Here is a 26,545-nt window from a genome sequence, read left to right on the forward strand (position 1 = left end):
GTCAGATGTGATCGTAGACACAGAAACGTGGCTGGCGCAGTCTCTAGACAGTATGGAATTTGATTTAGAGAGCTTCATGTTGGCCGGTGTCGCAAAAATCCAGAGGCGTAAAGGAGGGGGAGTAGGTCTATTCGTTAGAACACTATTTCATTTGCCATTATTGACAGTGTATCCCATAAGAGCATGACGTCTGGATCAGTTAGTTACCGCTTGAAATGCAAGGGATAAAAGCTACTGATTTGTTCGGTTGACCGCAGTCCAAGACATAAGGTAAATCAGGCCTTTAGTCTGGCAAATAAGCTTGATATGAGCAAATCATCGGGACCTGATGAAATGCAGCCTTAGTTACTAAAAAATTATATGCTGATTATGTCAAGATATGGAGAGCGATTAGAGCTTAGAGCTTCAAAATGACCTGGAGAAATTACCTGAATGGTCTTAAACTTGGCATTTGACGATAAATACTCTCAAGCGCATCGTGATGCATACTGATCGTCAAGGTACAGATACATATACGATGAATAACACTGAGCTACCTATGTCCAGACACACAACGGTTTAAGAGTCATCGACAGTCAAGACATAAAAACTACTGCACACTGCCAGGCGATGGCCACCAAAGGTTAATACGTAGGGCGTTTAGCCATGTCACTGTTAAAACCTTTTTGACTTTGTATACAGTCCTTCCCAAACTGAAACTGAAAATTTACTGTTGTGAGAATAATACCACAAATAAACGTTCACTAGGAATAATGCGGTCAAATGACAATAAAGGATTCATCACACTCTACGAAGGAATCGAGCTCAAAAAATTAATTTCTTTACGCTAGCTTGTCACTAGGATATTGATCTTTGGACAGGTCAAGTTGTGCTCTCAGGGTCGTTGGGGATGTTGTGCCCCAGGAAATTTTACAACTTGTGTTCTGGCTATGTAGCACCTCTTGATTCTGAATGCGTGTTTTTCCCAATGTTCAGAAGTCTGGCACCAAAAATGTCTAAAAGTCAAGGAAGGGTGGAAAAAAGCTAATTTCGTTAGCTCCACATGACCGCTTTTAAAAGTGGCCAATTGGCACGGCGTATTACCCAATTTAGCAAGAACAGGGTGATAAAGCAGACATTACCTAATGAAATTCGGTGTCGATTCAGGTTGTACTGCAACTGAAAGTCGCTTTCTCTCACTCTCGGGAAGTTATGAGACAATCCGCCTAAATGTCCCTACTTTTTTTCTCTTTCCGAATTTATTTCACTGGATTATACTCCTTGGATAACATCTACAAACCCTAATCCTTCCGGTTAGTGCTTATACTCTTACTTCCTCTACCACTACGGGGTTTGAATTGACAACTGCATCTCTGTTCTAATGTGGTGTGGCAACTCGAACTGATGTACGTACGTACGAAGTTCTACGTTGTTACTGACTGACATGTTGCGATATGTATATGGATTCACGCCTTAGTGATCGCCGAATTGTCTGCTTTTCGCATAAATTTAAGTTGAATTGCTTGATAATTGTTAGATAAGCTAGTCATGAGTTCTCGAACTTGCACTACGATACTACTGGACTGTAATAAGGCCCATGGTATACAGCATTTTCCCACAATTGAAGAATACTTTGGTTTTTATAAGTGATTTCTCAGTCCTATAGGACAGGTTGTTGTCGACATGTGTCCTGAAAAGTTACATCTATATAAGTACAGACTAGTTTCCTTGATTCTTTACCAGGCCTAAGTGGTTATATAAGGGATCTCAAAACATATAAGTGTGTTTACTTTAGAATAAAATAGCGTTGGAAATCAGTCGTTCTTCCCACCATGATGCATTGTGTTCGAACTCGTGTACACTACATCACTGCATTGTCGAATGGGTCTGGCTCCTCCGATTTTGTTCGACCTCATCTTCATGTGAAGATAACACACAAAACTGATGGATTTAAATCTTCCTAAATTTTCTGCAAATAGAGTTACTTCGGAGTTATTCGTTAGGAAGTTGTTACTTGGTATCTTTTTCAAGTTGTCCACGCAAGCTCATTAATCTGATTATACTTTGTGTATCGTTTTTGTATTAGTATTATTACTCACTATAGCATATACCAATTAGATTGGGAATTCGGATCACAATATTACTGAGAGCATATTTAGGTTTCTTAGGACAGTTGGCGTATACATAAAAATTAAATTGAATCAAAATAGTAGTGAGTGGACGCCACAGTAGACTGAAGTAGCAATTGTACTAGCTTAACACAGAAATTAGAATTTCACTTGCACAAAATTTCGTGCAATCGTAGAATCACCCGGAGTTGCATTGTATATGTCCATCCTGAATTGAATAGAAATATATCCAAAGTCTTCAATGATGTGTTTTAAATTTTAATCAATTGGTAAAACGATAGAATAGGACTAACAGTTCGATAGACTAAAAAAACAAAGGCATTGTAAAGATATACGTACAAGGGATTAAAGTTAATCACATAATTTAGGGAATAGGATTTGATTGTAAATCCAATAGTCCAGTGTCCGATCAGAGTATACGGTTATGTAAATCAACATGTTCGGACTAGTGTAGAATAATTACATTAATTTCGAGTAGCCAACAATTGGTGCTATTTAGCTCTACAGAGTAAATTACCTTGTTCTCTATACTCATTCGTTAATTTCTTTCCTGAAGTTTTTGTTAAGCATCACTCCACATTCAACACTAAACTTATCTGACTATTCATTTAAGTGTGCTTTTAGCTTGATGTTTTTAGTGATATATAATTTATTTCAAATCGGTTTCATTTTTATCTGACTTAAGATGGTCAACCCTATAAGAATGGAAATTGATCTAACTACTCAAGTGGCTGAAGCTGCAAATATTGATCGGAATCTAGTCAGTCGTGTGATTCCAATGTTTGAAAATGGTTATACTGTGCCGTTTATTGCACGTTATCGAAAAGAAGTAACTGGAGGTGCAGAACCAACAGTGTTGCATAGACTGAAGGAAAAAATGAATGACTGCAAGTAACTGTGACAGTAGTTTTCTTAGTGTAAATGCTTGTAGAATGCTTGTTGATAAAATCGAGAAATCACTCCAGTTTTTTGATAAGAGTGGATTACTAACGAATGAATTATCGCAACAGTTAATGAAATGCAAAACAACTGAAGATATTAAGCTTTTGGGAAGTTTATGAGATTTTGAACTTTAATAGAACTTTGTTAGACAGATCCCTTCAAATCTAAGGGTCCACGCACGCTCGCAGGTCGAGCAAAAGCTGTCAATCTGGAACCTATTGCTTTGGACATACTTCATTCAAATAGGTGTGTTGATATGTATGGTCTGGCACCGCCAGAAGCTAAAAGTAAGGTTATTTAGTCATACTTAAAGTATTTGTATTTCATTAGAATAGTTTTATAGTCAATATCAATACTTTGGGTTCACAAAGTTTCTTGTCATAGAGCGATAAGCCGCCAATGCTTTCAGGTAGGAATAGCCGAAACAAAATAAAGATGAAGTTGTGGTTAGCCGATGGATTAAACTATGTTAAATCCTCAAGAGTATACAACGTGAGTTTAAAGAAATCCGTTAGATGTTCTCAGACTATCTAAAGACTGTGAATTTCAAAGCTTGATAGTTAAGAAATAAAAATTACAATTACGATGCGTTTCACTACTTTAATTCCAAATTATGGGCATTTCATTTACGGTCCGTTTTCCATTTAAGCTTTAACTGACATATTAGTGTATAAACATTAGTATCAATGTTGGGATGTGATGATTCCAATTGGATCAAGTCGCTAACGAGCATTAAACCTACGATATAGTTGTTTCAGTATTTGACTTGGTAGCTCAATCTTCGGCTTGTATACATTGGTATTGAGAGCCTATGATATCACGGCTACTCACATTATGTGTGCATCAAGCCCGAATGCTTTTATTTATTTCTTTATTTAAACACAAGCATTGGTGCAAGGAGGCACCGAATTTACATGCGCCACACATTCGATTTGTGCGAGGGTTGGGATACTGTCCGAGTGCCAAACCGAAGCAGGTGGTTTTCTTAGAGAGCCCTACCTGAGCCTTTGACATTGAGATTCAATCCAAAAGGAAGTGGAGAAATGTCAGGAGATGCATTCTCATGGTAGCAAATGATCGAGAATAGGTCCATACGATATTTGTTCCTTCAGGATCCAGGAGCCCATTTGCACCGTTGGTTTTGAATCAGGATTTCTCAACTCCTCTAGATGGATCCTTGATATCCACCAACCAGATCGAAGCTACGAACATTCACTTTTCGTCCTCTCAATTTCGTAAACAACATCCTTGTTGTGATAAGGCAGTGAGTGGGACTTCCCTGATAATGGCTGTATACGCGTGCCCATGTATTTATCAAATGTATTATTATTATTATTATTATTATTATTATTATTATTATTATTATCAATATGAGGTCGTGGAGATCATTGAGTTTTCGATTGAGATCATGAACCGATTGATGTTAGACCGCCATTGAAAACCTGGAAGCACTGGACGGTCGTTTCGTCCTACTTTTGGACTGCTCAGCAGTGCGTATCAACGGTCCCGCCGGCGGGATTCGAACCCTTCGGTCTCGCATGCGAACGCTTAACCTCCAGACCACTAAGCCGGCTGGTATCTAACGGTGTTAATGTCTAACCTCAACCAATCCACGAAATCGCGCGACCATCTCCCATTGTACTGAGGTAGATACCTGTTTCTACCCGATACGGATTATTATTATTATTGTTTTATATTGACTACTACAAAATGCTGTTCCAAAATTTCATTACAAAACTGGCATAGCATATTTCCTCCACGTTCAAAATGGTCTTACGTAACTATTCTTCTCACTCTTGAAATGTATTTTCCTGCATAAGTGAAATGAACATATCAATATTGAATCTTATGTTCTGTTTTTCTATTGTAGAGACTTTTACATCGAAAACGGCCCTCGAAGATGCTGTATCTCATATCATTGCTGATATTTTTGCTAAGGATTTAGATATAATCCGAAAGGCTGAGGAGTTGTAAGTCAATTCTGTGTATTTGTAATACCTTTTAAACTATATTTTTAAGAAAGTGAATTCTTTATTTTCGGAATTCCTGAATAAGAACACATTCAGGGTGAACATTGTTCATATCTTTTCATGGATAAAATTTATTAGAATGAAATTTTCATTTAATTCGCATACAGTTTAAAATATTGGATATCAAATTATATTTGCAAAAATCCCCATGACTTAAATTTCAGCTTGTAGACCATTCAAAATTTCTCCTCGGAAATAATCAGATGCAAAATTGTGTTCAAGTAGCCTTTCGTTTGTCTATAGCCGTGAAACAACCTATGGAAGTGGAAGGCGTGTGTATGGTGTAAGCTTTTGATCGTGGTTATCTTCAAAGCATTATTCACATGTGTTAGGACCCCCGAGTTCAACACCCTGTTAAAGGCGAAAGTACTAGACCAGTTGTAGCTGTCAATCTTCACCGATTGAAGTAGTTTGAACGGACATATACACCAACAGAGGGCCTGACAAATGTATTTTAGTCCAATTTGCCATATCTGATTAGCTCAACTCAATGAAAATAATTCAAGAGATTGAAATAATGTAGCAGTGATAAGAAGAACGACTAAATCGTTTGAGTATGGTTGGCGAAGTCAGGCTAGAATTGTGTGCACGATGGGATATTGGGATTCAATATCAAAAGGAAGATAAAGAGTTCGACTGCGCCATCGTGAATGATTTCTATCCGTATGACTCAAAGTCTTCAGCCACTGGCCACAGTTGTTGTATGATGCCCAGCTAGGTAGTCTGTTTCTAACTATATCGCTTAGCCCAACATTTTGTGACTAGATGAACTGATGCCAGATTTTGGATTAGGTGGCCCTAGCTTCTTTCCAGTCTACTTCTATATCATGGAGCATCTGTCGTCGAAGTAGATGGTGGTTAAGTGAGCGTGAGAATATTGTTGGTGTTAGTCATGTTTATAGATATAGATTACGTGATCTTAACTTGCATAATAAACACTACCAGTGGTTGGATACTCTACGTTTCATGAGTCAAAGTTGACCACTGGTGCATTTACTTGATCTTCCCTAAATTTTAAGTTTCAGTGTTTTTTCATACATATTTAGTGTTCCTTTCCTTACTCAAAAAGTATACTTTGAATGTTCAGTCTTCTTACTATGATTATTACTACTATTATTTTTACTCTTTCACAATTGACCTTGTCAATGTCATCTAGTAATGCCGATATTATATAGGAGCCTGGGCTACCTTACCCATTTGCCAATCTCCTTATTGATAATCACCATGTTCAAATGATGTTATATTTTGTTTTCTGTTTATATGTATTGCTCCATTCAAAAGCTAGTGATCATATAAAGCGGTAGGGTATATGCCTAAGCAATCTTACAGTTATTTTGACTGTCACAGAACTGTGACAGCATTATTTTATAAGTGTCATTATCAAAGATTTTCGTCTGACTTGTTCTTGGTACTACTCGACATTTACTTCTACGATTTGTTAGAAACAGTTGGCAAGCTATGTGATAAATCTTTCGGCATCATTATGAATATGGTTGTGGATAGATATTTGAAATCTTGCAAATTACTGGCAAGTGGGTTTTGGTCAAATCCTTCTCCTTGTATATCTTCCGTTAGACCGAGGCAGATACATTCGAATAAATACTTGCAAGCAAAAGTACAATATCGTACAATTATCTAGCACAATAACTGTGTGACAAACAGGTTATAAAAGCGAACCTAAACAAAAACTTATATTCTTGAACATGTTGCTAAAGATTCTTATTTCTAAAGAATATCTCATTTATTCCTATCTAATATGACATGTGCAGGTATATTTTTGCACGACATAAGAAGAGAAAGAGAAGCTTGTTGAAATATCGTATGCTAATAATTTCGTGCTGCACTAAACCTATGATACTGAATAAGGCCATTGTTACATAGACTCTTTATAACTCAGTGAATGCTCGTGAGTTTCTGCTCTACAGTTTAATTATCACTGTCGACCAATGTCGCTACTGGTTAGAGTTTGGTATCTCTGACTTATTTTTACCTGCAGAGTACTAAATAGTCACGCGTAGACGATAAGACGTGAAATGACGATGCGGAAGAAGTAGACTGACTTTTTAGGACTTTCAGAAGCGTTTTAAACAATGAAAAAGATAAGATAAATATCGTACTATAGATTAGAAGGTATTTTAAAGAAGAATGAAATTGTTATACATTTAATTTATTAAAAGATATTGCTTTTGTGATCCTGGTCTGTGTTATTTATTGAATTGGGTACACATACCTAATAATATATAGGTTGAATAATCGCTTAAAATCTATTAAGAATTCTGAAGGTTTATTGTATACACTTACCATTTAATTGTCTGTTCTCATATTAGATGTTCAAAGTACAGTGCTACACTTGTCACAGCTAGGAAATCAAAACGTGGTAAGAAAGGTGAACAATCATCAGGAGGTAGTCTTCCAAACACTATGTCCATTGATTTTGATGAGAATGAGAATGCTGATTATGCTGAATGTGTTCAGAATTCGCATTCTTTTATGAATGATACTAGTAATAGTTTTAAAAAGGATGATTTGGTTACATTTAAAAATTATTTAAATTTTTCTCGCCCCGTGACATCGATATTAGCACACCAGGTAAGTTTAAGGTTATTTTTATTTACTATTACCAGGTAAATATTCATTTATTTGGTTCATAGGTAGACTTTACTCGTGAAGGTTTGCGGCACTACCTGGTTACTGAAATACAAGCGGGCTTCGAACCTGTGCGGTTTAGTGACTGAAACCCGAGCACTTTAACCACTGATCCCAACATTAAATATTGATGGGTAGTAAGGCTAGGAAGCTTCAAACTGATATAAAATTATTAACGAAGGGGTTTTTTGGTGTTAACGTGATAAATATTGTACTAAAGCATATGTTGTTCAGGATTGTGTTGGGGCACACTGATTGGCCATTTCCTAACTAATCAGCGCTAGCGAAAACTTGTAGAGGACTCTAGAATCTTATGTAAAAATTGTAAATGTGCTAAAGTTTTTCTTGGTGTGAATCCTACATACATCCAACCTTATTTATTTGTAATATAATTAATCTCCTGTTCAACCGTGTTCTGACTTGCTGAGTGGAGGTAGTATCGGAGAATACTGAGCAATAAAAGTAGCTGGGTCGAGCCCCCATATGCTCTGGTGCTCTGGTACGGTCGAGAGTGAGGAGAGTCAGCTCTCCTTTTCGAAATGCTCTCAAGTGGCCACGTGCATACAACCACTTTTGGGGAAGTCCTACTCACTGCCTTCTCGTGGCGGGGGTGTTGCTTACGAAATCGAGAGGACAAAAAGCGAATAATAAATGTGATGAACTTTCAAAATTTAGCGGCCGGTCCTTCCGCTAAATTTAAACTCTGCATACATCTAAGGATCGTAGCCACATAAAATCTAATGTCATACTTGTAAAGATCTTAGTGAGTGGTTAGTCGTTGCATACTAAAGGCCTTGAACTCAGTCCTGCAAGATTTAGGTGTTTTATGTGTAAACTGCATTTGAACTCGAAAAAACAACTGTTCACGACTGTAAGATGGTTCATGGACTGACCTTCTATAAACAACCAATTAAAACCAGATAGCACTGAACTGGTATTTTGTCCTAGTGCGGGACTTCTCAGGAGTGTGCATGCACAAGGTCAAACGTGAGACCATCAGGTCTCATATTGAGCGCTTAACCTTCAAACCACTGAGTCGACAACCCATAGTTTACATTTCTAAATCCAGTCAATTCACGATATTGAGGAACCAGCTTTTAATGCTAATTGTGGATAACTGTTTCACACTCCACTGGTCACGATATCCCACTAGAACTCCGGGAATTACAAATGATACAATTAGTATCATTATTGTTGTAATGCATTAAAAACCCTTTTTTCCCCAATAACTATATACACAGGTGTTAGCTATTAATCGAGCCAACGAAAGGGGTGTGATTACCGTAAAAATCCACTTGTCACCACAAGTACAACATAATTGTGCAACATTTGTATCTCAAAAATATTTTCCTACGACCAACCGTATTCATTGGGATTTTGTAATGTCAGCTTTCAATGATGCATGGAAACGTTTAATTGATCCACATTTGGTGCGTAGTATACGGTAAGATGGTACTCTTATCTCTGTTATTTTAGTCTTTGTAAAAATAGTATAAACTCCTCAGGGAGTCAGACTAGACAATTGAGTTACTATTAAAATCCAAATTGTAAACAACGGTCGATTTGGATAGTTTACATTATGAAAATATTCTCATTCAATAACCATTAAGAACCAAGAAGTACTAGATTTCTCTTTTTCTCCTATTACGGGGCTTTTCATCGGTGTGCATTCAGGACCCAGTCATAAGGCATTGAACCCAGTATCTTCATATCTCACAGCGAGTACTGTACGTCTGTTTGTAAAATCATATTGTTATTAATGTCAATATACTGAATGATGTGCACAACCCTCATTTCACAAGGTTCCTAATAAATCTTCAATCCTTGGAGTACAATCAAGGGAAACGCGCTTCTTGTATTATTTAGATAAAGATAATTTACTAAAAACACAATAATCTAATTATTATCTGATAGCTGTGTCAAATGCAACGTGAATGGATAACACATCAAAATAATGTTTGTTCACAGGAAGTATAGGAATTGTTTTAGGTTAACAACTGAGATTGTTAAACGAATATAATTACGATAACAAACAGGTCCAAATGTCTTACATACATTTAGATGTTTAGAATGATTCCTCATCATAACGAGAGGACATCAAAACTTCTATTTCCTAAAATCGTTAGTAACGACATAAGTTACTGAATATTAGTAAGTAGTATCATTTCTTATCGAAAGCACAATCGAGATAGTACCCCCAACACAGTTTGAAAATAGTCTTGTCTGAATTACAACACGTCAAGCTTCTGGTGGTTGAGGAGTAATTCAATTTGCGATCACAGTTTGTTTAATATCTATAGCTCGGAATAGGTTGGTTAGGATTGACTGTTGAAAACATGAATTTCAATGAGGGAATCTCTTTTCGACGGATTGATTTTGAGTTTGTATATATTTATATAAAATTAATCCCGTGAGAACATATGAAAAGCGAATAAACATGATGACACAATAGGAAGATCATAATGATAGATAGCGTAATATGAATAATAAAAATGAAAGATTGTGTGCGTGCAAATAAAAAGCTTTGTGAAGTTAATAAGAAGTTAGCAATGGGTTACAATGTGAATGGATTAAGATAAATAAAATGTTTTGTTACAATAATCACAGATAGTAAAGGGGGGGTAAATTGATTGGACCCAACGTAAACCCCATTGCGATCATCCTTGTGATATCTACATTTCTTGGTTTCTAAGCATATTTCTTTGATGATTTTGGTCCAGACTTTACAACGTCGTCTATTTTTTCAATTAAAATAGCACTAAATTAACAACTTCAGCTCAAGATGCATCTCTTGAAGTATTTTCAGAAAATCTCCGACGTCTCCTAATGACGGCACCGTTACGTATTCCAGTTTCATCAAGTGATTCCACAGTGAAGAATGACAATGATATTGGCATGATATCTTCAGCGTCTGGTGCACCAGGTGATCGTCTTCCTGTGATTGGATTAGATCCAGGCTGGAGAAATGGTTGTAAATGGGCTGCATGTGATCCTCATGGAAATGTTCTAAGCACAGGTATTTTATGGCCACCGCATACATTGTCTGCCATTCCACCGAAGAAATTGAGCATGCAAAATGAACCAATGAGTAATAATGGTTTAGGTGCATTGACTGCAGCTATGCAACGTCATCAGTAAGAATCATTTTTTCATGTTGGTGTAGCTTATTGAACTTTTTTCATAATTGTCGATTCAAAGTCTGTCTTAAGTTTCAACTATCTAGACTTACAGTGTATTCTCATACTTAGTCTGTCTGAATGATATCTCGGTGGTTGTGTTCGACTCAGCCACTAAGTCGTAGTTTCGAACGATGCTTCACACGCTCCGGATTAGGCAACAGAGTAGTATCGTTAACCTCCGTACTTGGAGCCGAATACACTAGTGTGTGCCTGGTAAATGAGTGTCTAATAAATGTACATGTCAAGGATATAAGAACTGTTTTACAACCTTTCAGATACATTCTTTTTAGCCCGTTTAAAATACTATCCATTTGTAGCTGTGTATTTGCCCCTTCATATGCAATGTTCCGTGCTATGAAAGTCTATGAAATCTTCTATCTCTCTGTTACATGTCTATTCGATTACCTCTTAATTTATTAATGAATCGGCTACTGGGAAGGACATGAGATATCACACCTCTATTGTTTTCCCTAACATGGATGAGATCATCAGTCTTCTTTACCTTGCTTTGCCTTTACAGTCTTCTTAACGAACGGGAAATTAGCTAATATCAAATTGCCTACTTTATTGTATGCTCAATGACCTATTGATATTGTTCTATGACAAGTGGCCATGCTGTTTTTGTGTTCTATTTGATGATTCTTCTATCTTACATTCTGTCCAATAAGTGTATTATTTTACTGATTAGATATAAGCCTATACAAGCCAGTTGTGCTCTTAGTTATTAACATAATCCTATTCTGAAACTTGATCAAATTGTGTTTTTGTGGGCGATAGTCATTCGGTCGTCTCACATCGATGCAATTAGTTGATCAAAGACCATATAAACACATTTTCTGGTTCATGATAACGGTTATCATGAACGGGCAGGCTTTCGTGTCAGGGGATTTGCATTGTATTGTGCTGTTAAATATTATCAAATAACTTTTGAGCAGTTATATTCCTGTATCATGGACCAGTTGTTATGTTAGATTCAGTGATACTTCTGTGCAACTTCAAATTTCGTATATATGTTTATTAATAGGATTCAAACCTTTTGTTGAGACAATTTCAAATTAAAGATATCAAATAACCGATATTTTGATGGTGTTGTGCTCTCATGGCTAGTTAGTTTAATTGAGGAGCGTTCACTATCGTTCTGGGTAGCACATAATCAATGTCAGCTTAAAACAGAAGTCAGGTTTTCAGTTATTTCACGAGCGTTTTATCGGTCAGTTATGATGGCCTTTATAAAATACTTGTGAAACGTCTGCAAAGCTCACTTCTATATTAAGCTTTCGTTAATGTGCTGCTCTCTGGGACAATAATGAAAGCTACGAAATTTAAATATCTAATTCAAAGTACACAACACCATTGAAATGCTGTTTATTGTAGATGATCAACAAAATTATCCCATACAAATGTCCTGTAATTCCAATACTGTCTAACATATCTTAAACAGAATATTACAACGGGGTAGTTCCAAATTAGAACACGAAGTAAAGAGACCTCAATGAAAAGACCGAACGTCAACTAACTGCAGTATTAAAATTTCTAAATCAACACCAACACATCTCTGAGCATACCTATAATATGCTTAAGCCTTCTGGAACACATACCCCTCGACTATATGGTCTACCTAAGATCCATAAACCTGATATTCCTCTACGCCCGATACTGGATATGGCAAATTCACCATACCATTCAACAGCAAAATGGTTAGTTAAGTTATTAGAACCATTGCACCAAGATCCTGCCAAGCATAATGTTAAAGACGTCTTTGAATTTGTTGATACAATTAAAAATATGAATATAAATGGAAAAACCATGCTATCACTAGACATAACATCTTTGTTCACTAACATCCCTCTGACTGAAACAATAGATTACATATGTGAACAACTGATAGAAAAGAAAATAGAGATTCCTATCCCAATAAATAAAATGAAAGAACTTCTCTTGAAATGCACTATGAATATCCACTTTAGGTTTAACAATGAATTTTTCCGACAAGTAGATGGGGTGGCAATGGGATCACCTCTAGGCCCGATCCTTGCTAATATTTTTCTGACCAAACTAGAAAATGGACCGCTTAAAGACATCCTAAATAAGCTTGATTATTACTGTCGATACATAGATGACACATTAATTATATGTGACGAAAATATCGACAAACAGGAGATGTTAGACGCTTTCAATAATGTCCACCCAGCCATTAAATTCACCAGCGAGGAGGAAAAGGACAATAGCATAGCTTTTCTAGATGTCCGACTCTCTAGAAGGATAGATGGTTCCATAAAGCGAAATATGTTTAGAAAGTGTACATGGACGGGTCAGTATACCCATTTCCAAAGCTTCACACCTCTGCAATATAAAATAAATTTGGTTAAGTGTCTCAACCACAGAATCAAGTCATTATGTTCTGAAGACAGTGTGGAGGAAGAAATAATTATACTAAAGAACACATTACGTAATAATGGCTATCCTGATAATTTCGTCAAAAAATACCTAGTACAAAGTATTAAAAAGAGAAGACATTGCGACACAGTCAGTAAAAAGACCTTATATCTGAAACTTGACTTTAAAGGCGACATAGCGGGTGATATTCTAACACGTCGACTCAAAAGATCTGTCGAGAGGACGTTTCATGCCGCCAAGTTACACATAACTTTCTCGACTAAACCAGTACTTACATAACTAATCAAGGATAAGTTACCGAAGATGGGCTCCTCCATGTGTGTATACCAATTCAACTGCTCCTGTGGAGCTAGTTACATAGGCCGTACTCAGAGGGCTTTATCCTTGCGTGTTCGTGAACATGTACCAGCATGGTTGGGAAAAGGAGTCACCAAATCGATTAACAGCACCATTCTTTCTCACTTGGTAGATAGTGAACATCATATCAAAATAGATGAAGCTTTCTCTGTTTTATACCAAGTTCCAAAATATCTACCTCAAGGAGCTAGATTACGACTGCTTTACACAGCCGAAGCCATCTGGATCAACTCCAAAAGACCTAACTTATGCATCTAGAAAAAATATATCCAGCCTCTATGTTTACCCTGGCCTACGACTGGATCACCGAATACCTAGACTGAATATTATAAACCTCTTACCCCTTCCTTAATTTTATTTATTTTCCTTATTATCATTATTTGTCATTATCTATATCTTAATCTTCATATCCATCATTCCCAATTTGTTGACCGTAATTACCTTGATAGCACCCCCCTTATTACATATTATATTCACACAACAATATTATTATTATTATCTCAGTTGACAAAATTATTTTCAATTTTGCAATAGTACTATTATATTATCTTATTGTGACTGAACAATTTACTGACCTTTATTGAATGACCTTTCTAATTTGCAAATATTACAATGTTTTGAAGTATATATATATATCGTAACAGATGTAAACGTTCACCATTTTTAACACATAACATTGTCAAATTCATTAATACATGCCTTATTATTTTTGGCCTTTGTAAAATATTATAATTATGGACTTATAACTGTAGAGCCTGATGATGAAGTTATTGAAAACAATTGTTCGCTCAAATATTCTTCGTTTTTGAATATTCTATGGGGATTTTTAAACTGCCCAAATAAATATGTAATGTAAATAACAGAATATGTTGTGGTAAGATTTATTTTTACTCATTTATTGAATTAAATACATAAACGTTGGTTCAAGAAAGCACCAAATATTTATGCGTCACGCTTTGTCATTCGATTTATGTATGGGCTGGGATACTGTCCGGGTGGCCAAACCGAAGCAGGTGGGTTCTCTTGGGCAGCCATTCCCCAAGCCTTTGATCCAGAGGTCTTATCCACAAGCCAATGGAGCAACGTCAGGAGATGCATTCTCATAGTAGCAAGTGATCGATAATAGGTCCATACGATATTTATTCCTTCAGGATCCAGGAGCCCATTTGCACCGTTGGTTTATGAATCAGGATTTCTCAACTCCTCTAGATGGATCCTTGATATCCACCAACCAGATCGAAGCTACGAACATTCACTTTTCGTCCTCTCAATTTCGTAAACAACATCCTTGTTGTGATTGGTGAGTGGGACTTCCCTGATAATGGCTGTATACGTATGACCATATGAGAGCATTTCGAGTGGGAGAGCTGACTCTCCCGACCTTCGACAGTACCAGGGCGTTTGTGAACCAGAAACGCGAGTTTGCACAAAATTTACATATGAATCTTCTAATATCTTCCGAATCAGTATAGTTCAATTTAATCTTGACTTGATAATACAATATTCGATAGCTCTATCGTACTAGCAAGTTATCACTAGCTTGTATTGTATTTACGTTTTTATATTTATTTTAGAATCGAGACAATAGCTCTTGGTAATGGTCAAGGTAGTCGGCAAACTGGTTCTTGGTTGGCACATTTAATAGAAATTCAACATTTCAAACCTTTAAATGTTCGTTATGCTGTTGTAAGTGAGTGTGGTGCTTCATATTACAGTGCGTCAAATCTAGCTTGTACAGAATTACCAGATTTAAATGTTAGTTTCCGTGGTGCAGTGTCTATAGCTAGACGTTTACAAGATCCTTTAGCTGAACTAGTTAAAGTTGAACCGAAACATTTAGGTGTTGGTATGTATCAGCACGATATACCAGTTAATCAATTAACTTCTGCTGTTCATAATGTCATGGAAGAATGTATAAGTTTTGTTGGTGTTGATTTGAATGCAGCTCCATTGCATATTTTATCACGTGTTGCTGGTTTATCTGAGATGAAAGCCAAAGCAATTTTAACATATCGTTCACAAATTGGTCCCTTCCGTTCAAGAGCTGATCTTCTTAAGGTAAGTATTATGTGTACCTAAAACCTAAATGAATATTGTTAATTTTGTGAGAGAAATCTAATGGAGAAAGTTGTTCAACACACCCAATGAAGTCTGTAAAAGATAATAACATGTCGGAAGAGAAGTAACTGTTGCCGATGGAATTTGATGATCACACAATATATCTTAAATTGATCGAGATTGAAATTGTATGAAAAGAAACCTATCGAGTGGTCCTAATGAATAACAGTTCACTTCGAAACCTAAGAGTTTTAGATGCAATCCATGATGCTGTCATGGTTGCTCGTTGCCATGGGTTTCCATATGAAAAATCTGTCCCAGTGTTTCCTGGTTTTCATTGGTGCTCCAACTAATATTAATCTGTAACGAACACAACATATAAAATAATAAATGGGTGTAAACTGGTCCTGAATTGTTAGTTACCCTATGTTACACTTGAATTAATTGAAAAGAATATTTAACCAATGGATAATAGTAGCGTAGTAAGTTGGGTAATATAGTTACAAGATGTCGAGTTTTCATGAGTTTCTTCTCCATTTAATAAATGCTAAAATGAAGTTCTTAATCCAAATGAACTATTATTAATCCATGACTATGAGTAGTGATATGTGAGTGATAAGTCTACTAACTGAGCGTTTGAATTGGTTTCTTAGGCTCTTCTAATAACCCAAGCTAAATGTACACGGTGGCTTGAACACGAGAGAAAAGGCTTCAAGTGTCGAAAAACCACTTTACTTCAACGTTAGTTTATATACAGAAAATCGAGGTTATTTATATTATTTCAGATTGTCTTGGACATCTTAAGTTTCTAGAAACGTACTAATTATAGTAGCAGGAAAGATAGTTATCCAATGAGAAATGTGATATGTGTTTCTTCACTTCCTAGATGTTTCTGAGAAACTCCCATTCAACACTGGTTGGATAAAATGTTTCCCAACGTTATCAAGGCCTCTGTGTACTTGTTCGGTGAATACTTTGGATTTCCCTAACAGTTAGGCAGGCTGCTGTCAACTTGATTTCAATAATTTTGTCAGTTTCTAGAATGTGTGAAATTTCCTGTGTTGCCTAAACAAATTATTAAGGATGTGTCCTGGCCAATAAATATGCAAATTGAGGGTGTAGAAGTTATTTTTCCAAAATTTAGTACACAATAATTCTATCGCTCTCAAGATATTCTTCATTTTGTAGTGTTATATTCATTCCGTCTTCGTTTCTATCATTTGAAATATTCCTGAGAATTTTGAGGAATGAAAGCCTTTGTTGCACTTACGTTCTACTTTACCTCACTAAATCCCAGGTTCAAACTACATTCCACCTACTTCGATTTGATCAGTATCATTATACTTCACACTCGTATTTGAGTACCTGGAGCTGAATTTTTTTCATTTTATAATTGCGAAACCATGGTCCGCCACCAGTAATGACCTGTTCAAGGAAAACTGAAATTTACGCTTAAGTTGCCTCAGTGTGTCCAACGTTCGATTCTTCTTCAGGTGCCAGGATGTTTTGACCAAATCCCACAGATTTGGTGTTTTCTAGTCCATTGTCTACGGAAATTCATAACATACCATATATTATAGTCTTTTGATTATGTATAAGTAGCTTACAGTTTTCCGTAACTAATGTCCGTAACAGACCAGTTCGTTAGTTTATTGAAGAGGGTGGGAGAGGGTATGTATATATCGCTCGAAAAGTCAAATCATATTAAACCTCATGTCTATTTATGAACGATCAAATTGATTAAGGTGATCACATGTGAAAGTAGACGTTAGATATGTCAATAATCCATTGACGATGAAACAAGGCTGTTGATGTTGAATATTAGCATATGACAAACGGGATTCACCATCTTGTCATTTCATCTTATGTTTCAATGGTTTGCACTCTTGAATTTTAGTCATATAGTTAGAAAATTTGACGATGTAACTGAACCTACTCAGTTGTGAAGTGTCACACAGTATCTTGAACGCTAACTTATAAGGTATTGATGTATGTTGCATGTATGTGTGTTGTCGAGATTTATGAATCCCAAATTTCACATGGCGAATTTCCGTGAGTTAAACAACTAGTGAAAAGCCATAAAGACTAGTGGAAAACTATTTAATCCTGGTTTTTCAGTGTCTGTCTTAACTTTAGTCGGTCCACCATGTAAATTTTCAAATCTATGGTGTATTAGTCTAATATGTGAATCGGTTCATTTTGTAAAGTAAAATATGCGATGTTAATGTTTATTACTGGTCTTAGTTTCATGGTTTCATGCTTCAGTTCTCTTCTCATTTATTAAGGCATATTGTATCATATAGCCATTGTGGTTTTCTATAAACGTATCATGTGAATGAACTTCATTTTCAGTGTATATGTATGATTAACGAGACGAAATACTTGTGAAATCCTAGACATCCTTGATGTTCATCAGCAGTATCTTTAAATAAGAATGATAAATTCTATTTCAAGATATTATATGGTTTTTTTATTTTGTGTTACGTTGATGGTGTTTTATTCGGTGTATTATGTTTGTAAATTTTACACTGGCATTGTTTATTAGTCACATTATTGCATAGAAAGACGTTTTTAGTGATGGATTACTTGTTTCATATTCTGTGGTTGATGATTGCCTTTCATATTATTTCTTCTTAATGAAGATGTGGTCGTGAAACAGGATGCTGTGTAGTCTTTAAGTCTAGGGAATGATAATCATTGATCAGCGACTTCCGTGCAATGATAGGAAGTTTTATTTATTTATTTATTTATTTGAACACATAAATATCGGTACAAAAGGGTATCAAATATATATGCTCCACACAAAACAATGAGAATTTAAAGAGAAGGAAAAAAAGGTAAGGAGTGTGAAAAAAAGAGAACAACAACGACCAGATTAGTGTAAGGTAGTGTAATAGTAATAATAATGGGAGAAACGAAAGGGTACAATCAGAAGAAATCTTTCAGTTAAGGAAAAAGCAACCACTTTTTACGAAGAAAGTAAAAGAAGGTTACAGCAGGATCACCACTGGCTTCTATTCTGAGCCATATCTGATAGCGTCTCTAGCCACTGTGTAGCACCATCTTTCGGACCCCAGCCAGGCAGTCGTGAAGGACCAACACAAGTCAGCCCTTTACAGCTTTCCTTCATACCACGACACCATGTCATGCACTGACCACCTCTCCGCTCCTTCCAACCAGTCCCAGAGTCGGCAAATAATGCACGACGTGGAATTCTCTGGGACGACATTCGTAGAACATGTCCAAGCCACAGAAGTCGGTGTTTCAAGATGGTGACACCAATTGCATTATCGTCTCTGTGCCCGAACACACGATGCCTAACCTCTGCATTACTAACATGATGTTGCCAAAGATGGCCCAGATTGGCATAAGCCGCTCTGGCTTTCACTATACGTGCATAGACCTCATCACTCACGCCACCGCCAGCACTTATGCAGCTACCCAGATACACGAACTTCTCGACTACATCTATCTGCTTACCATCCAGAGTGAGTACAGGATTAGAATCCTGCCAGTCTTGTAGAAGTACTTTGCACTTCGAAGGTGTAAAGCACATACCATACCTACGGACATTGCCAACTGATTAAGTGCGGATTGCATGCCTTGGGCATTATCGCACAGTAAGACAATATCATCCGCATACTCAAGGTCGAGAAGTCTTTCTCCAGGCAACAGATCTACACCGCCACTACTTAAATCCATCAGAGCTGTTTCCAGAATGTCATCGATGGCAAAGTTGGAAGTTTAAAAGAAGACAAATTATTCCAGCTGTCATTCTTTGTATTCAAGGTGAATTGTAAGTAATTAATTAGGGTAATTTATGGATAGCGCTTTTATTTTAGGTTAAAGGTATTGGACAAGCTACGTTCGCTCAATGTGCTGGATTTGTACGTGTCAAACCCACATATTCTACAACTACTTTAGATGGGACTAAGTAAGTTTTTACATCTTTCTGTCAGTTATATAATAAAATCTTGAGATCATTGGGTAACAGTGTGTAGACTTCATGTCATATTGTGGTGTGAGCCACTTATATCCATATAAGTAGAATATAACGATGGTCAGGAATAGAATGTATTTCAGTAGGAGATCGAGATGGAAAGAACGGGATCGGAAAGCAGTTGGTATGAAATTGCATGAACAATGAAATGTGAGACGATGGAGTGATATTTGCAAAAGAAACAGTCGAGTTTGAGACAATTGTTTGATATTTTGCAAATTAAGTATTTACTGTATGGTTCTTAGATTTTACTAAGATGTTCTGTAATTTCGTGACCAGAAGCAATCTATTGCCCCCACTCGTGTTCTTGTTCACTACAGTATGAATGTCCTTCGAGTAAAGATTCATCTTTATATTAGGCTTGCATACTGATGGATTCACCTTTACCCTGAAGATCGAATCTAGTCAGTTATCAGTGATAACCAGCGTGGAGCCTGGAACAAGTGCACGTTAGCTCAGATTGTCGTACTACTTTGACATGACTAGGTGAATTTTGGAAGATAAATTCTAATATTGTGAGTATGGTTAGAGAAGATCGAATGAAAAGATATGTTTGAAGGAAAGTGACTGGACTTGCTCCATTTTGCCTGATTCTGAGCCATGTCACTCAACCTACTTTTATCCACTGATGGCAATTATGGCCCAAGCCTAAAGGAAGTAATCTACATCTACCAATATGGCTCAGATCAGCAGTCGATGACTTCATGGACGAATGCTACACATTTTGGTTTAGCTGATCAAAGCCTTCTTCCAACGTGCTCTTACATCATAAAAACTGTTACTGCTTCCACTGTTTTGCATTCATCTCGATAACTTCGTATTGTTTTAATGATGCGGTTTGGAAATTTGAACTACCGATTAACATTTGTGCCAGGTTTTACGTTGCTTATGGCCGATTGGCTAATAAACCTATTCAATTTCATTGTCATTACCTACTTTTCACTTGTACGTAATTGATACCCTCTTATCTTTACAAGTTGCCTTGACATTGTCACTAAAGATTGTATTTCCTATTGAATTTGTAATTTCTCACGATCGATTGTTTAAAAACTTGATAAATTACGTAACTACTATAGGCATTTAATATTCGGATGGATTGCGAGCTGTTTGGATCAGTCGTTATTCAGATCGTGCAATCTGTGACTTACCTAACAGGAAACATTAAAGTTAAAATAAAGAAGAGTAGTGTGTTATATCGTCTTAGTGTAGGATTCTCCATCTTTATGTATCCAGATATCTCCACCTTGAATCATTTTCGAGGGTCTTCAAGTTACCTTTTGACGAATAATTCCGGAATCCCATGAACGGAAACCTCCAAAGTAAACTATTCTCCACAAAATTTATGCCCGCTAGTAACTAATTTTGAGATTTAATTCTCAAAATCGTAGTGAAAATCCGTGAACAGCATAGTTCAACCATGTTTAGTTCAAATCCGTTACTCACTAATGACATTGGGAGATGGTCGATTTAGTTTAAGCACTCGCCACAGGAGATCTATGTATCTTGTGTTTAATATCTGATGGGGTTGTGAATGCATACTGCTGAGGAGTCCCATATGAAGACGAAATAGTTGTGAAATGCTTTTATGTTTCAAATGTTTTTCGTACTAAATATAAGAAAAGTGACATTTTTGTCTTATCCATTACATTGCCATGACGGCTTGTTATATATGTGTGTATGCATTCTATTCCATGTGTTTGTGCTGAAAACAATTGGCACTTTGATTTTCTGTTTATTTCCTTTATTTTTCAACACTCATTAACAATTCAGGGATGTTGAAATGATTTCCATTTCGAGTGGTGATGATGATGGTGATGATTTAACTTGTGATACTAAAATAACCAATATTTCCACTGGTAGCACTAAACGTAAACATATATCCAATGAATTTAACAAGAAACGTAAAAAACCTCGAATTATGGAGGTAACAGTTACTGATCAATCCGATGTGAATTGTTTTAATCCATTAGATCAGACTGCTGTTCATCCTGATTCATATGAAGTTGCAGCAAGGTGAGTTTGTTGTATTCTCTGAGAAAGTATTGTAATTGTTTATAGTATAGACCTATCGGATGGTCTCGAGTGCTGTTATGGATATGTGAGTAATTGTCACTTTTCAGCTGTTCACACCACGTGAAGGGATATTTCTTCTTAACGAAGGTACCTGTAACGTAAACTGAATTAGTCGTTGTTGTGGCTAACTGGAAACGTGAACTCAGAGTTCAAGTGCCAGCTGATCAAGGTCGATCACACACAGCCTTTTTGTGCATAGTTGTAGATATTACAGTCAGCACCCTCAAAGGCGTTACCTATGGAGATGGGAGTCTGGTGGCGTGCTAGATAATGAGTGCTAATTTTAGGAGCCATGTATTCTGACCGTTTCCTCCCATCGTAGGAAGGCAGTGTCGCTGTAGACTAGTTCTGTTGGGGATATATTGTACTCCTATCTCATATCCGTAAAGTCAGTAGCCTGACTTTGCTTTCAGACATAAGTTTGTACTTAGTGAATTGGTTGTGTAGCGTGGTGTCGTGTCACAGTTGACTATGAACACCACTACAAAGGAGCACGTGCCAAATAAATCAGAATGCGAACGGGGTCACTTATCGCGAAACAGTAATGTTGAATAATTGAAGAGCAATATGGCTGTCTTTAGCACAGGTAAGCAAACGAGCACAGCAAAACAATCATTGATACAATCGGTTATAATAATAATTGTTTTCATTAAACTACTTGCGTTCTCTTGATAAAAGTATGTCACTACAGTTGTATGCCCGGCGTTTTAATCTGGTTGGTGGATATGGAGGGTCCACCTATTGGAGTTGGAAAAGGCCTGATTCCAAATCAATAGTGCACATGAGCTCCGGGTTCCTGATGACACAAATGACATATGAACCCGTTGTCGGTCATCGTCTGCCATGAGAATGCATCTCCTGACGTTGCTCCATCGCCTTGTGGATTAGACCTCTGGATTAAAGGCATGAGGATTGGTTGCGTAAGAGAACCCACCTGCTTCGGTTTGGCCACCCGGACAGTATCCCAGCCCTGACACAAATCAATGACAACTGCTACTGACCTCATCGTTATTGTGTTGCGCATATGTATATATGTAACTGCTACCGGTGTGCTTATTGTTATATCCGAGCGAAGATCGTATCACGAGTAGCTTCTGAGACATTATTTGACTAATATTATCTATATATTCTTATGGTATAATTATTCAATAATTAGATTATGTACATTTATATTCCGTTTATTATAAGCTTCATTTTGACATAATTTATTATTGTACGATTTACTGTTCGTAAGCTATGTTCAGTTTATTGACTACTGTCTCCCACGCTCACAGCCACATTTGGCCAAATATTGTACAAATGTTATTTTCTATTTAATGGTACGTTGCAGTCTGTCTGGTTGATATATAAACCGAGTATGTTTGAAATAAATGATTCGATTCGCATATTGGAGGCTGGTATTGGTGTTGTGGACTGAAGCGGACGGGCTAGGAGGACATAGGACCAATAAGAACACTAGGCTGCTCATACCGATCGAACGTCATTGGTTTGGCATAGTGCGAAGATTTGTATAAGTCGTATTTTGATTAGTGGATAAGTCACGTGATAAAAAGCCGGACATAAAATCATAACAATTATGTATGTTTACGAATAAATATACTAATTGTGATCGCACTTAACTTTCAGTACCATTATGCCATCTATTTACTAGTTATTCGTGTGGATGTTAAGTCTTCACTTCGTAGTGGAATCCATGTCCGCCTAGTTCGGTTTGGGCAACCGAATTTATTTTTATAGAGTGTGTTCACTTGATTACTGAGATACGTCAATGTTTGATGTACTGAATTGAATATTACTTAGTAATGTGTATCATGTAGACAAAATAATTCAGTTTCATTTTGTCATAATTTACTAATGTTTTTCTTCTTGTATTGTAATCTTCTACGTTTCAGTATTATTTCATTGCTCCAATTAAATCTGACAGATGTAGGGTCGGTGAAAATGAGAGCAGCTGCGACACAGTTTATGATCAGCGAAGATAGTGAGTGCTTTTATGCTTTCTATATGTTTTGCTTGTGTGGAAAAAGCATGTTGTGGTACTGTTTTGACGAGTTATTTGCATTCATCTAGTTAAATCAATCATTAATTGGAAGGATATTTTCATGTACAAGAAGTTTCTTGGTGTACTGATAATTTGAATGTTTAAAAATATTTCATTTTTCTCTGTTTGTTCGTTTAGGAGATAAACGACTTGAACAGTTTTGTTCCAAAACTGTTGGACTTGATACTTTACGTGATATTATCGTAGCACTAACTCGTCCTTTGGATTTCGATGAGCGTCAAGGTATGATTATTGCCATGTATTTGTTTAATAAGACTTACCTTGTTGTCACTGTTGTTCGAAGTGAATTTTAAGTGGTTAGTCGGTTTAGAAGCGTGATCTATCTATCTATCATAGGTGATGTTGGGTAATTGTATACTGACAACGCTCTCCTGAAAATACCCATTAGCATATGACGCCCATATAGATGTGATTCTACGAATTTGGCCATTTAGAAATTTAAGATTGCTCTTATGTTTTGCTTGTAATAAATACCTATTAACCTTCCTGGTCTAGTTCACTGTCACATTCATCGTTAACAAAATGAGTTTCTTTAGATGAATACAACCTGGTTTTGTTGGTTTCTTACATGAACTGTGTGTCGTTTGTCACTTATCCTTATTTCGTACCATTCCCTCGCCTCTATTTTTCCTCACATTATTGTCATTTTGCTTTTGTATAATGTATATTTCTTTCAGCCCTTCTGGATTATGTTTAAATCCCGACTACTAAGAACTGTACATGAGGGGAGTGAGTGTTGAGGCCTTAATCTCATAAACCTTTTTATCAGTAGTCGTCGTAGTCGCGGTAGTGGAGTGCCTTTCTGCTAAAGTGTATTTGTGATTTATTTAGTAATATTTGTCCGTTTATTGTAACATTTTATGAAACACCATGGTTTTATTCTACTTTAGACTGTTTTACTCCATTGTTTCATTCGACCGTGATGAAAATATCAGATTTACGTAAAGGTATGCAAGTGAAAGGTCGTGTAGAGAATGTCACTACTTTTGGTGCCTTTTGTGATATTGGTGTTGAAGAAAACGCATATATTCCAAGACATGCATATCCTCGAAATTGTCCAACTTCCAACCTAAAAATTACCAATGATACTTCTGTTGGAATTGGCGTCAGTGACGGCGGTGATATTCATCACAAAATGTTCACTTTACGTTTGGGTGATCGAATCAAAGCTATTGTTTCGAGTGTTGATATTAAGTATAAACGAGTTGCATTGGATAAAGTTTCTGTAATGACGTAAACATGATTGTTGTTTTAAACACTGAGAGAGGCGATTCAAGCAAACGATTTTTGTATAGCATTTCCACATTTATTTTTTTAATTAACAATTTATTTACATAAGGTTTTGTTATTGAATGGTTTCTTCCCGTTGTGTAATTTACTTTTCTACATATTTTGTTTACAGTTTATACGATTTATAAACAACCGACTCCAACTTTACCTTTTTCTTACAATCGAGTTATCACTGAGTAGTAAGCAATGTTATGTTTGTTTAGTCCTGTAGTTAGCTTTGATTAGATTCTGTCGCTCAATTTGCAACGTGGCCTCCAGTCTACATGTGATTCACTATCGTGTGCACTATGTTGAGATGCCAGATGGTGGTTGCTAGCAGTCGACAGAAAACTTGATCTAGGTTTCGTCCTATGCGGCATCCACCACCAAGATGTACCTGTCATCTTGAGGTAACTGATGCTCTGTAGTGAGAATCATCCCGTCCCACTCAGCTTCCGAATCATAGACGTTATAAGTCAGATTTTCGGGTTGCGATCGACTTCCTATAGGACTGAGATATACTTATAATTGATTGTTCACTTATTAGTGACCAACGTCACAGTTTTCTAGTTTTATATATATCGCTGACCGAATTTTATTGGTGTAGTTGCAGGTACACTCTGCTGACGAGTTCCAAGTACTGTGAAACTCAGATTCATGATTTCTTGTCAACCACCTCCAACCATCTAACATAGTTTTACCCTATTTGTTATGTCGTTCTTAGTACTTGAAGTTAGGTATGTGGTAGTGGTGGTGATAGTTGGTTAATTCGATTGATGTAGACTATAACATGATGGGTAATTAAAAGCAAACTATAGAATAGTAATTAGTTATCGATTGTGAATTGTTCTTTGTGGTTGTCAGATTTCGTTCAGTAAATTCTACAATATCTTAATTTAACTGAGTGAATCAAGATTGAAAACTGTTATATCTAGTAGTCAAATTTGTTTTAAGAAATATCTGTTTAATCATTGGTATGGTTATGTTGGTGTTGATTTTCTGTCTCATCGAAACCTCTTGGATATATGTAGAAACATATTTTCAAATGCAGTGCTTATCTGGAAGTTCTCAAATATTTATTGGAAATCTGCAGTATGTTCTAATGACAGGAGTAAATCAAAAGAGATGGCCGAATTATATGATGTCGATTGAAAGAAACTGAATTAAAGAGTAAATGAATACAGCGTTGAAGCTCTTTTTCTAGGTGTAAATGAGTCACAGTAGTAAATTTTGTTATTGTGTTAGCATGACTTTTATGAAAGCCACATATTGGAACGACGATCATCAGTGTAGATGCCATAAACGATGTTTTAATATCAAAGCGAATATCGTAGGCAATTTATCGTAACTATTTTTATTCGTTTAGCAAGTCTTTATCTTCCTGTTATACCCTATGAATGAATAGAGTTGATCGTTATAAAAAC

The 26,545-nt window shown here is 36.4% G+C and overlaps 1 protein-coding gene across 2 annotated transcripts; it reads left to right on the forward strand.

Moving 5' to 3' along the window:
* Nucleotides 1-860: 860 nt before the first annotated feature.
* Nucleotides 861-26,545, forward strand: SRBD1_1 (S1 RNA-binding domain-containing protein 1; the record flags this gene model as incomplete). Of its 2 annotated transcripts, XM_035733272.2 has the most annotated exons (13): nt 2,794-2,999; nt 3,040-3,161; nt 3,203-3,337; nt 4,921-5,020; nt 7,408-7,669; nt 8,968-9,170; nt 10,483-10,860; nt 15,234-15,717; nt 19,560-19,651; nt 21,488-21,730; nt 23,683-23,771; nt 23,970-24,074; nt 24,743-25,335. In XM_035733272.2, 13 exons carry the CDS (start codon nt 2,794-2,796, stop codon nt 25,087-25,089), a joined length of 2,766 nt encoding a protein of 921 aa, XP_035587594.2. In that variant the 3' UTR covers nt 25,090-25,335. The 2 variants fall into 2 exon arrangements, with proteins under 2 accessions (XP_051064958.1, XP_035587594.2); XM_051217545.1 differs by adding exons at nt 861-1,292; nt 3,381-3,542 and having other exon boundaries at nt 3,040-3,337; nt 15,234-21,730; nt 23,970-26,545.

The sequence above is a fragment of the Schistosoma haematobium genome, chromosome 5, assembly GCF_000699445.3.
Source record: "Schistosoma haematobium chromosome 5, whole genome shotgun sequence".
In the NCBI taxonomy this organism is placed as follows: Eukaryota; Metazoa; Platyhelminthes; class Trematoda; order Strigeidida; family Schistosomatidae; genus Schistosoma; species Schistosoma haematobium.